Source organism: Monodelphis domestica, chromosome 4, assembly GCF_027887165.1.
Source record: "Monodelphis domestica isolate mMonDom1 chromosome 4, mMonDom1.pri, whole genome shotgun sequence".
Taxonomy (NCBI): Eukaryota; Metazoa; Chordata; class Mammalia; order Didelphimorphia; family Didelphidae; genus Monodelphis; species Monodelphis domestica.
The window spans coordinates 305103483-305115943 of NC_077230.1; the positions used below are offsets into that span (position 1 = coordinate 305103483).

At 36.9% G+C, this 12461-nt stretch overlaps 1 protein-coding gene across 10 annotated transcripts in view; it reads right to left on the reverse strand.

Moving 5' to 3' along the window:
• Positions 1-910: 910 nt before the first annotated feature.
• Positions 911-12461, reverse strand: part of N4BP2L2 (NEDD4 binding protein 2 like 2) — a 75054-nt gene continuing 63503 nt past the window's right edge. For 4 of the 10 annotated variants that reach the window (XM_016421878.2, XM_056825153.1, XM_007495299.3 and 1 more), the window contains 5 exons: positions 9894-9979; positions 9156-9239; positions 8654-8699; positions 6532-6729; positions 911-4251 (listed from right to left, as the gene is read on the reverse strand). In XM_016421878.2, the coding sequence (XP_016277364.2) occupies positions 6569-6729; positions 8654-8699; positions 9156-9239; positions 9894-9979 (377 nt within the window). In that variant the 3' untranslated portion in view covers positions 911-4251; positions 6532-6568. Of the gene's footprint in view, positions 4252-6527; positions 6730-8653; positions 8700-9154; positions 9240-9492; positions 9608-9892; positions 9980-12461 lie in introns of those variants that run through there. The other 6 variants (XR_008918116.1, XR_001622243.2, XM_016421879.2 and 3 more) reach the window with 5 other exon arrangements.

Here is a 12461-nt window from a genome sequence, read left to right on the forward strand (position 1 = left end):
ATTAAATATAGTACTTGGAGTATTGAATATTAATTTTTAAAATTTACAGTAAGATTGGGGCATTGCCACTTTCAAGGGACAAAAATATTGTCTTCAGAAAGTCTCTCCAATCTTATCTCAATGCTCCTGTACATACATTTCTACAGTACAATTCAGGGGTGACACTCAGAGGCATTGTTATGACTTCAGTGTGTCTTCTGAGAGGGCAACTGGGTGATGCAGAGGGTTTGAGAGGTGATGAGAGGGTTCAAACTGGGTTTGACGTCCGGAAGACTTCCCAAATTCAAATCTGGCCTCAGATACTTCCCAACTATGTGACCTAGGACAAGTCACTTCACCTGGTGTGCCTCAGTTTCCTCATCAGATTTGGTGATTCAGGGATTGTTAGTATCTTGGGAGAGATCAGTTACATTGGAGTGATCATGAGAAGCTAGATTATAAAGGGATTAAGAATGAGGGTAAGGAGAGGAAATGGAGATAATGAGCTTTTTTAGGAATTTGAGAAAGGGAGGCAGTGGTATAGGATAATAGGGTGAAGGAATAGTAGGGTCAATAAAAGGTATTTTTTAATCATAGGGGAAATGAGTATGTTTTTTTGAGTTCTTAGATTTCTTTATTTACCTTGGGTACATTTTAAGGCAGGAAGGAATCAAAAGAAATAGAGACATAGGTTGAAAAGCTTATAAATGTCAGATTTAAGGCTTGGCCCCCAAATGTCTCTTGACTCCCTTGATAAGGCTTTTCCTACTGTACCAAAGTATCCTAAAGAGAATTTTTAAAATTTGCATTTTATTTATATATTTTATACATATTTATATATTTGTTATATATAAATATAACATGTTTATATATATATTTGAATTTTAACAAAAAAACTTTAAGGATTTAAAACAAAGGATTCATGTAGTAATTTTCTTTTTTGGAAACTAGGTCTCCCCATCTCACCTTGGCTGGAAGGTCAATGGCCAACCGTTGGCGAGATCCCATTTTTGATCAACACAAGAAGCTTTTATCTCTTCTTTTTTTTGATCTGACCCAATTAGGCTCTTTTTAGGTGGCCAATGGCCCTCTGCTTCCAGGACTCATTATATTTGTGCCAGATTTAATATGGACACCCTTTTGGCTTTAGTTCTACAGCAGCTCAGAATCCTGGAACTCAAAAGAGCCACCAGCCTCAGCCTCCCCTGTGCCAGCCCATCGTGGACATCTCAGGCACTATAGGAGAGAAGATAGCCCAGGGAGGGGGATTTTTGGCCCCACTTAATAATACCTTATAACAATACCTAATACTTTGCTGCTTATAAAGTATATAACCTCATCACTGGGAAACCTCTTCATTCTACAAGATTGCAATCTGCCTGGTGCTCCCATCTCATCAGGACCGTTTGCCCCTCTGATCACACCCTCTAATTGGAGGGCCAAACCTCGGGCTCCAGGGCCTCTGCTAAAGGAAGGGGCTCCAATTCTCTCTCCATTTCTTACCAATTGCTCTGCTTTAGGATTTCATCAAGCTCCCTTTCTGGGTACTCTCCCTTCTCCCCCTTTCCTTTCTACAGTTCCCTTTTTTAGCTTCTTTTTTTGTCTTTCCGCATTAGATTATAAATTCCTTGAGAGCAGAGATTTGTCTTTCCCTTTTAGACTGAGTTAAAATCTGGCCTCAGACACTTACTGTCTGACCCTGGGCAAGTCACTTAACCTGATTTGCCTCAATTTTCTCATCTGTAAAGTGGAGAAGGAATGACAAAATACTCCAGTATCTTGGCTAAGAAAACTCCAAAATGAGATCACAAAAAGTTGGACATGTCTGGAACGACTGAACAACAATAAAATTAGATTACAAGCTCCTTGAGGGGAGGAACTATGTTTATTTTTATTTGTCTCTGCATTTCCAGGGCTCAGCATGGTGCCTAGCACAAAGAAGGAGCTTAATTAATATTTATTTACTAACTGATTTATATTTGTATGACACTTTGACATATATAAAGTACTTTCACATTCATAATCTCATTTGATCTCCACAGCATTGTGAGACAGGCAGGGCATATGGAATTATCCCTCCATTACAGGTGAAAAAACTAAGGCCTGGAGAAATGGCCTATCTAAAGTCATATGACTAGAAAACGGCAGCACAAGGTCCAGAACCCATGCCTGATACATAGAATTTAGGGCTGAAGGACCTTTGGGAATTATCTAATCCTTCCTTAATGTCTTAAAGATGAAGAAACTGAGGCCCTCAAAAACTCAGGTGTGAGGGCAACTAGGTCGCACAGTGGATAGATAGCCACACTTGCAGTCAAGAAGTCTGGGTTCAACTTTGTACTTGGGCACTTCCTAGCTGTGTGACCTTGGGCAAGTCACTTAACTCCCATGCCTAGCCCTCACCCCTCTTCTGCCTTGCAATCAATATTGATTCCAGTTTTTCCAATGTTGATTGAGAGAGAAAAAGAAAGAGAGAGACAGACAGACAGACACACAGACAGAGAGACAGAAAGAAAGCAAGAAAGAAAGAAAAGAAAAAAGAAAGAAAGAAAAGAGAAAGAAGAAAAAGGGTGAGAAAACTAAAAGGGCAAATAAAGTACTGATTTGCAAGAACATAGGTGAATAGATTTTTCAAATTATATACCTATGAACTTAATGCCCAAACTCATCAAAATTCTAAAACAGATTATTAAACAGATGGTTTGTGATCATCTGGAAAGAGACATGTAAGCACTAAGGATGAGTAGGTTCACTAAGAAAAAGCCCTCATATTTACTCTATGTCACAGAATCTCAGAGCTGGAAGAGTGAGCTAGTCCAGACTGTATCTGATTATGAATTCTCTCTACAACATTTCCAAAAAGGAGTCTTGTTTAATGCCCTCCTATACAGGGAAATCTTCCCCCTAATCTGCCTTTCTGTATCTTGCATCCATTATTCTATTTTTGCCCACTGGGGCCATGTAGGACAAATGATTTGAAGACAGCTTTCATGTCCACATACCTACCCCAAACTTTCTCTCCCCCAATCTAAGCAGCCCTTCTATAACAAGGTGTCCTGTCCCATTTCTGTTCTGGTCATCTTCCCACCCCCACCCCAATGAAAATGGTCCAACTTGTCAATAAGTTGAGGATAGGGACTGTGCCTATGACTTCATAGGAAGAGAGAAAACTCACTCTACCAAAGTAGGTCAGGACCACCTCTTCAATTGATAATCTTACAGAACTGCCCAGATTCCTGAGAGGTTAAATGTCCTTCCCAGCGTCACAAAGTTGGAGGTAGAACTTGAACCGAGTCTTCCTGATTTTGAGATAAGGTCCTTATCCACTATGCTGTGCTATCTCCAACTGGCTGATATTCTTCCTAAAATGTAGCACCCTGAATTGAATACCCCAAACCTTATCTAGACAGGGCACTTTTCATCTCATTTCCTCCCAAGACTGAGTTATCAGACAGAAAGATCAGAGAAATAAAATATACATAGATTAACTCAATTGTATTAAGGCATTTGATAAAGACCCACAAGTCTTTGTTGACAAGATGGAGAGGATTATAATGTAATTGAGTGGATTCATAACTGCTTTAATGACAGGACCAAAAGAACGATCATTGTCAACTGGGATCAATGTCAACTGGAAGTGCTCCCTCCTTAGCCTGATTCTACTGAACATTTTTAAGAGTGACTAATAGGAAGACAAAGACGGCATGTTTACAAAATCTGCAGCGAACATGAATTTGAGGAAGATGGCTAAAATGCCAGATGAATCATCTTGCTTCCCCAAATAGCTCTAATGCTAGAAGAAGAGTCAGAATGCAGAGAGATGACCTATAAAGGGTGCACGATCTTGAGGCCCCTGACCATCCTGGTCACACTTTTGCAGGTTCTTTCCACTTATCAGTACCCTTCATAAAACATGTTCCCCCAAACTGAATATAATATTCCAGATATAGCCATTTAAGGGAACCACCACTGCTAATGCCATCTAAGATCACATTTGGGTTTTTTGGGGTTGTCATATTGTACTTCTGATTATTATTAAGCCTGTGGTCTATCAGAAATCCCAGGTACCTTCCTCGGAGAACTTGTTTTCTATTTAATATCAAAACAGCCCTCTGGCTTTTTTTCTTTTCTTAAATGGAAGGAAATGAGCAAAGCCTTTTATAAAGTATTACTAATGAAGAAATACAGTCTTCAGTTAGATTAACTTTAGACAAATGAAAATGAGGAACAAAAATCCAGACATGGTCTCAGCTCTGAAGAGGTCTAAGGAAGCTGGAAAGATAAAAAATAGAAACATGAGAATTACAAGAATGGACACCAAGAAAACACACAAACGAGTGTGAATATGCTTGTATAGAACTATTTGAATGTTCTAGGCTCTATTCAATCCACCACCTGAGTAGTTAAACCATACACTTCTCAACAATGAGCAATAAGTTCCTTGCATTTTTAAGCACCCTTGCTTCATTGGAGAGATGCATTCCTTTAGGTAATCATACCAAAAAAAAAAAAAACACAAAAAACTCTATGCATAAGAAATCAGATATTAAATTCTCTTGTACATTGGCCAATTACCTTTTTAAAAAAAATTTACCTTCTGTCTTAGAAAGCTAAATATTGATTCTAGGCAGAAAAACAATAAGGTGAGGCAATTGGGGTTAAGTGACTTGCTCAGAGTCCCCCAGCTCAGAAGTGTGTGAGGCCACATTTGAACCCAGGTCCTCCCAATTCTGGTCCTGGCACTCCATCCACTGTACTACCTAGCTGCTACCCCATCCCCACCCCCTTTTAATTTTTCTTTTTGGGGGGATAAAATTTTAAAATGTAATTTTTCTTTTTTTTTGGAATAAAATATAAAAATTTCATATTTGAGGGCATGATTAGGTGGTAAAGAGGATAATGGGTCTGAAGTCACCCTGTTTCCTCAACTATTAAATGGGGATAATAAATAGTATCTGGTTCCTAAGATTATTGTGAGGATAAAACAACTGTAAAGGGTTTGGCACAGTGCCTGGCACATAATAGATGCTCTATAAACTCTATCTTCTATTATTAATTTTATACTAAAACAGAATAAGAGACAGAACATGGTATCTCAGTGTAGGATTTGGATTCAGTAATCAGGCCCTGCTCCTGGGCTATTTAACACTTTTATTATGGATTTGGAAAAGGAAGATGTCCAATGTGCAGATAACACAAAGGTGGGGTGAGGAGGGCTGGCTAATTCAGAAGATGATAGAGGGGGCAATATGAAAAGATCTTAGTAGGCTAAAGCATTGGGCTGAACCTAATAAGATGAATCAAATGAGATAGAAGCTTAGCTTATAATTTGGTTTTTGCCCTATCTTCTCAATAAATACCCTTTTGTCAAAGCTACTTAACTAAAGTTAACTGGACAACTGATGGTGTAGAGACTATGGGAGATGGAGATTTGTGACCCCAAGTCCAGGGCAGGAGCTTGCTTCTGGGGGGACTCCCCTGCATGTCCAAGTGTGGGATGGAAGGAGCCCCAGAGTGCTGCTACCCAGGGATAAGGAGGCATAATCCGTATACTGTACACCCCAGCCACATGCTATCTGAAGGACTTTGTGTCCAGTTCTGGGCACCATAGTTTGAGAAGGATGTTGAAAAGCAGGAAAATGCTCACTGGGCAATAGGAAGGGCTTTAAGTTCATGCCATATGGGGGATCAGATGAAAGAATTAGGGATCTTTAGCCTGGAAGAGAAAAGTTTCAGGGAAGACATGATAGCTTTGATCAAGAATATGAAGGTCTAGCAAGAGGGAGAGGGATTAGATTTATTCATTGTTTGGCTCCAGAGGCAGGACCAAGGGCTGAATCAAATTGAGACTTGTAAAAATGGAGACTTGAATCCAGGACTTCAATTCCCAGAAGTCCTTGCTCCACTTCCCCAGAATGCTTTGCAATATCACTGAATTCTCACCTGGGCCGAGATTGAGATGGGGTATTTAACCTGATTGGAAAGGCTTCTGGGGCTCCCTTTTCTTTCCTGATTCCACTTGCAAGCAGACGAGTCTTTCATGATGTAGGTGAGGTTGTCTAGGCCTTTCTCTGGCCTAGACATGTGCTTTTCTTACTTGTATATTCTTAAGTTCTTGATCTTAAATAAACCTCTAAAAATATAATACTCCTTGCAGAGAGAAACTAATTTCTACCCTGCCTCAGTTTCCCTAAATTTTAACTTTTACAGACTTGACACCAGAAAAAAATGTCCTAACAATTAGAGCTATGTAGAAGTGCATGGGACTATCTCAGGTTGCAATGAGTTCTCCACCACTGAAGCTCTTTAGTGTCAATCATTTTTTTTATTATGGATTAGTGGGAGTTCCTTTAGGTATGGCTAGAACTGGATGGCAGCTGAAATTATCTTCCGACTCTAAAATTCTAGGATTCTGTAATTACCCTCTTCTTTTAATTTTCATACCTTTTAATAGGGTATATAGTCTATAAATCCTTCTTTAAAAAATTATTGATTTTTATAAATATCTAGAAATTTAGAGGCTAGTAAAAGAAAACATTTTCATACTGTTACCTTTCTCTTTGATGTAGCATTTTATTCAAATAACTCTTCAAGAATGGCTGGATGTGGTATCCAAAATAAGACTTGCAATATCTTGGAAATTATCCTTTGTATCAATTTTGGAAAAGTTTGTTTCTGACAGTGTTTTACAATGTCCTTGACTTTCTTGCTGATCAGGTTTCTCAGTATCAGGAAGGCTAGTGACATCAACTACAAAGAAAAAACTATAGTTTGGGGCTAGATCTGGACAAAATTGTAAAGCAGATGAAATTCATTTTTGGTACCCTATTCTTGGCACCCAAAAGTCCTCAGTATTCCTCCCAAACTTCCTTGAATTCCACATGCAGTTGCCTTCACCCATGTCCCCCAAATTAAGAACTACCTTTTCCCTTTCCATGATGCATTTTACCCCAGATCCTTCTATTCTTCTTCCATCAAAATATAGTTTATGATTTCAGTGTCCCATTCTTTTAGGACTCAGCAAGTTAGTATAACAAATGCTTTTGTAGATGTACTAAATTAGAATATAATAATTAGCAGATAATATGTAAAAATATTTTATTATAAATTTCTAAAATGTACACAAACTGTTAATTATATATTTGTGTCACATACTTAAAAAAAGCACATCATGCATATGATTTTTAAAATCCAGAAGTCAAATGGAACTAATGTCTCAATATGCCAAAAAAGAACTCTGATAGTAATAGAAATTTAAGTAATTAATAATGTAAAATGTAATTGTGGGAGGACTATTGGAAAGATGCTGGAGAAGGACAGCTAACTTCTCTTACTAGTCCCTTCTTCCCAAATTTCTATTTATTCTCTACTCTCTACCTTAATCTTCCTCTTTTTTGCCCTTAGCACCTTCAGAATTATCTTCTCTCAATATTCTGTAACTTACACCTTACTCAGTCTTGTTTCTCTGTACTGAGCTTCCAATATGTTTTCCATTATGTTCTCCTAGCATTCTTCATTTCACCTTAAAACTATTTCTTTATAAGTCCCAACTGAAATCCCACCTTCGACAGAAAGCCTTTCCCAACCTCTCTTAATTCTGGTGCTTTCCCCTTGTTAATCATTTCCTATTTATTCTATATATAGCTTGTTTTGTGTATATTTGTTTGTATGTTATATCCCTCATTAAACCATAGAAGGGACAATTTTTTTCTTTCTTTTTGTATTCTCAGAGCTTAGCATGATGTCCAACTGGCACTATGTAGGCCTGGCACATAATAGGTACTTAATAAAGGTTATTGATTACTGATTGATTTGGTATTTTTCTATTCCCCAACTTCCTTAATTTCTTCGCTCATCTTCCTAACAATCTCCCTCACAGCTTTTCCAAATGGCCAAAAATTTCTTTTTTCTCTCAAATTCCTTAATTCTTCCCTTCCCCTCCAAGTACTGCCTTTCTATTCTAGGAACCTGAACTCTTTTTTACAAGTTAAATATATAATTACAAATGAAGACTAGATGTACAATAGTATTTGAGAAATAAATAAGTTTAAATAAATTAGTTTAAAATTACTAAAGATAACATGTGGTGAATTACAGTACATAATTTTCTTATCAGAAGTAGTCCTCCAGCTCTGTGCATACGGAATAAAGACAGCTGTGTTTATTTCAACAATTGGCATTCAAACAAATGTGTAATGTGTTTACTTAACATTTGCTTGATGTCAAATTTAAAATATATTCTCATGTGAACATGAGTTTTTCTACATTTTCAACCTATTTTCTTTAGGGCCTTTTAAAAAATATATACTTAATCATTAATTATATATATATATATAATTATATATATATAATATAATAATAAAAATAAAAATAAACCTTAATTCTCTTCCTTCCAAAAAACCTGTTCCAAACTCTTGACATAAAATATGTTCAACCCAATATGAAAATAAATTCAGCACCAACACTACTAATACTGTTATGGTCCAAAAAAAGGAACCAAATTTATAGAAAACCATATATTTGCAATAGCAGATAGTTATTATAGTAACAAGATTAATTTTCTTATATTTTAGTTTTCAAGAATAATACGGCAATAACATTTTTAAATATCCCCCAAAACATCAACATTTATTTCCTTCTGGGCTCAGAGACCTGTGGGATAAATTGTACTTACCACTCAAGGAATTTTCATTTTCTTTTCTAATCTTCTTTTGCCGTTCCTAGAAATCATCATGATAAAATACATATGTTGAAAAGGGACAGAGCATTTGCTGTTCAAATTTACATTGCCATTAAGCCTCAAATCAGAGAACTTGAAGGGGAAGCAGAGCCAAGAGTAACTGAAAACTTCCCAGTGGAGCACAAATGAAAATGATGGTTCTACTTGCTAAAATATTGCTGCTTCTCAGATTCTCATCAGCAGATGGGAAATTAAAACTTTTTATTAAATTTTTTTTGTCTGGATAAATGGAAGAATAAACTACTGCGTGCATGGCAGTGTTTATATACACATAAGAAAAAACAGAAACATCTATTATCCTGGTCTTTTAGATTTCCAATGTTCCATTGTACTTCCATTATTACAATTTTGATTTCAAGATGCCTCTGGCCACACTTAAGTCAAGATACAACAGCAATAACAAATCCAATTAAGTAAGCATTTATGAAACACCTACTGTGTGCAGAGCACTGTGCTGCATGCGGGGGGAGATACAAAGTTTAGATAAGTCATGGTTCCTGTCCTCATGGAGCTCAAAGTGCTGTAGGAGGGAACAGGACACATACAAATAACTGCAATACCAAATAATATTCATGATAAGTTACATAAGACAGGTTCAAATAAAGAGCTGTTTGAAGTCTGAGAAAAGTCATAGATTGAGGACGTCAGAGGCAATAGCTCATACCTCTGGAATAGTATTTACCCATCCTCTCATCAGCATCATTTAATTAACTGAGATTTAATTAAGGGTTTAAAAAATACAAAACAAAATTACACTATGAGTTTTGGGGTACCTTGTGTATATCCAAATTAATGGAAAGACTCTTCTTTAGAGATAATCCCTGAATCATATGCTAAGGACAGTCACAGAGCAGAAATCCTCTTAAAAGATCCCATTTTACAGAAAATCTAAGAAAATAATGCTACTTTATTATTTGTACAACATTCTTGGTCACATTATTTATAAAATACATATATATTTTAAAATTTTTCCCATTTTAACCAGTGATTTATATCACTTTAATATCCAAATTTAATGGATGAAATTTTTTTCTTTTTTTTTTCAGTTGTTTTCGGTTAAGATGGAACGTGTGTGTGTGTGTGTGTGTGTGTGTGTGTGTGTGTGTGTGTGTAATGTCTGTGTGTGTATTTAAGTGTGTTAGTGGAGGGTTTCTTTAAAAACATAACAATATACCTCAACTGAAGTCTTCCATTGTGAATAGATCATCTTTAATGTTTTCCAGTCAAGGGCAACTACATAGTCATCAAGCAACAAAGACTCTGTAAAAAAATAAAATGGGATATACCTCATCTGTAGTGTCATGGAGGCCTTTTGCTTTATAGAGATATAGATGGATTCGGAAAGATAGGTAGATGTAAGGAGAGAGAGAGAGAAACAGAGACAGATAGATTTAGGTACAGATAAAACTAGATAGAAAAATAGAAGATGGCCTTTTAAATCTCTTAGAAATGTGGTTTAAAATTTGAAACTGCTTCCAGATGCCAGAACTGAAGAGTTGATTAGAAAAAAGCATTTGGACTTAATGTAACTTATTAAACACATGTAACCCTTATGCATGTGGCTCTAGATGTTGCAGTGGAGAGAGCCCCGATCTTGGAATGGAGAAGACTCATCTTCATGAGTTCAAATTTAGCCTCAGACACTTACCAGCTTTGTGACTCTGGACAAGTTATTTAACGTTGCTGAAATGAGCTGGAGAAGGAAATTAGTCGTGTCTTTGCCAAGAACACTCCAAAATGGGATCGCAAAGATATGACCTGACTAAAAGGACTAAACAAAAAAACCCTATATATGTGTAAAATTTAAATGTACGTAGTTACACACATTGAATTGAAACAGTGCCCAGAATAAAAAAAAATAAAAACAGACATAATTTCTTTTGACATACAGAGTCAACTAAATAGTGCAATGAATAGAGAGATAGACCTGGAGTCAGGAAGACCTGGATTTAGTTCAAATTCAAGTCAACTAATCTGTGTTTGCCTCAGTTTCCTCAATTGTAAAAACTGCTTAGCATAGTGCCTGGCACATAGTAGGTGCCATGTAAATGCATATTCTCTTCCCCTTGCCCATCATCAGTGCACTTAAAACATCACATGGGGTTTTTTCCCTTCAAAGTACAGTATTTTTTTGAATCGATCTTTTTTAGATATTTGGATGTTTGATAAGAAAAATAGTAGCCAATGAAAGAATTGTTTGTAAAATGTGTCATAATTTCATACATACTGGCCATGGCCTAGATAACCAAAAATATTGCTTGGAGCTAAATCTTGCCAGAGCCAAATTCAGAAAGAGCTCTAGTAAGATCTTTTCCAAGACTTTTTTCATTCATTTTTAATCTACAAATATATAGATATGCACAGCACATCTTTACTATGAGATATAAGAGATATATAATTTTGACATTTAATTCCTATATAAGAGATATATAATTTTGACATTTAATTCCGATATAAGAGATATATAATTTTGACATTTAATTCCCCTCCTATAAATTCCAGTCACTTCTAGATACAACAGTTATTTGTTCATTCCCTTTTTAGTCTGATTCTGTCAAACAAATCTATTCACACTGCTTCACTGACATTGTTCCCTCCCTTCTAACAAATCCCCTGCCTGGATATTCCTTTCTCCCTTGCCTTTCTCTAGGCAAGTTCTTTCCAAAAGATCAAAATGAGATTGCATGCTAAGCCAGATTCACCACAATCCCTTGGATCATCCTCTAAACATATCCATTACAATATTCATAGAATGCTTGTGTCCTTTGTCATTTATTTTTGTCTTTCCTATATAGCAAGTATTCCTAAAGGTAGTAGTCTAGGTCCTGCAAGCAGTCAGGACCCCATGACATATAACTCAGAGGTACTCTGACCCGGCCACTTAATAACTGTTATAGCCCACATTCTTACCTAGAGAATCACTGGCATTTACTATGTGGAAGAAGACGGATTCTAATAGAGAGACACTGGAATTGGGGAGACCATTTAGGCTATAAACAGAGGGGACAACAAGATGGCTTAGTGGATAGGGAGCCAAGCCTAGAGTCAAGAGGGCCTGGGGTCAGATCTGGTCTCAGACATTTCCTAGCTATGTGACCCTGGGCAAGTCACTTAACCCCCATTGCCTAGTCTTTACTGCTGTTCTGCCCTGGAACCAATATATAGTCTTAATTCCAAGATGGAAGATAAGGTTTTTTAAAAGTCTATTATAACACTATGGGAAGGGTTATGAGGGCCTGAACTAATATGGTGGCCATCTGAGTAGCGAGAAGATTTTGGACTTTAGAGACGTGGAGACAGAAACAAGAGTTCACACCTATTTAGGTATGTAAGGTGGGGGGAAGGGAAGAAAGGAGAGTAATGCCAAGATTACGAAGCTAGGACTCAAGACAAATAGGGATATTCAGGAGGAGGGTGGGCAGATGGCTTTGGAGTCAAAGATAATGAGCTCAGTTTGGGAACACTGAATTCAAGATGCCTTCAGGACATACACATTAAAATGTCAACTAGGCAGCTGGTGATTCATGACTACAGGTCAGGAGAGAAACTGGAATAGATATATGGATCTGTGAGTCATCTGAATAGATACGATAATTAAGCCCACGGGAGCCTGTGAGAGGAGCAAGATTTGCTCTGTAAGTATTCTGAGTGGCTCTAGTAGTTTCAGCTTGGTCCTGGAACAATACAAAGCACTCATAGATCATTCATTAGTGAACAAAAGGAAATGTTCTTAGCCATTGCA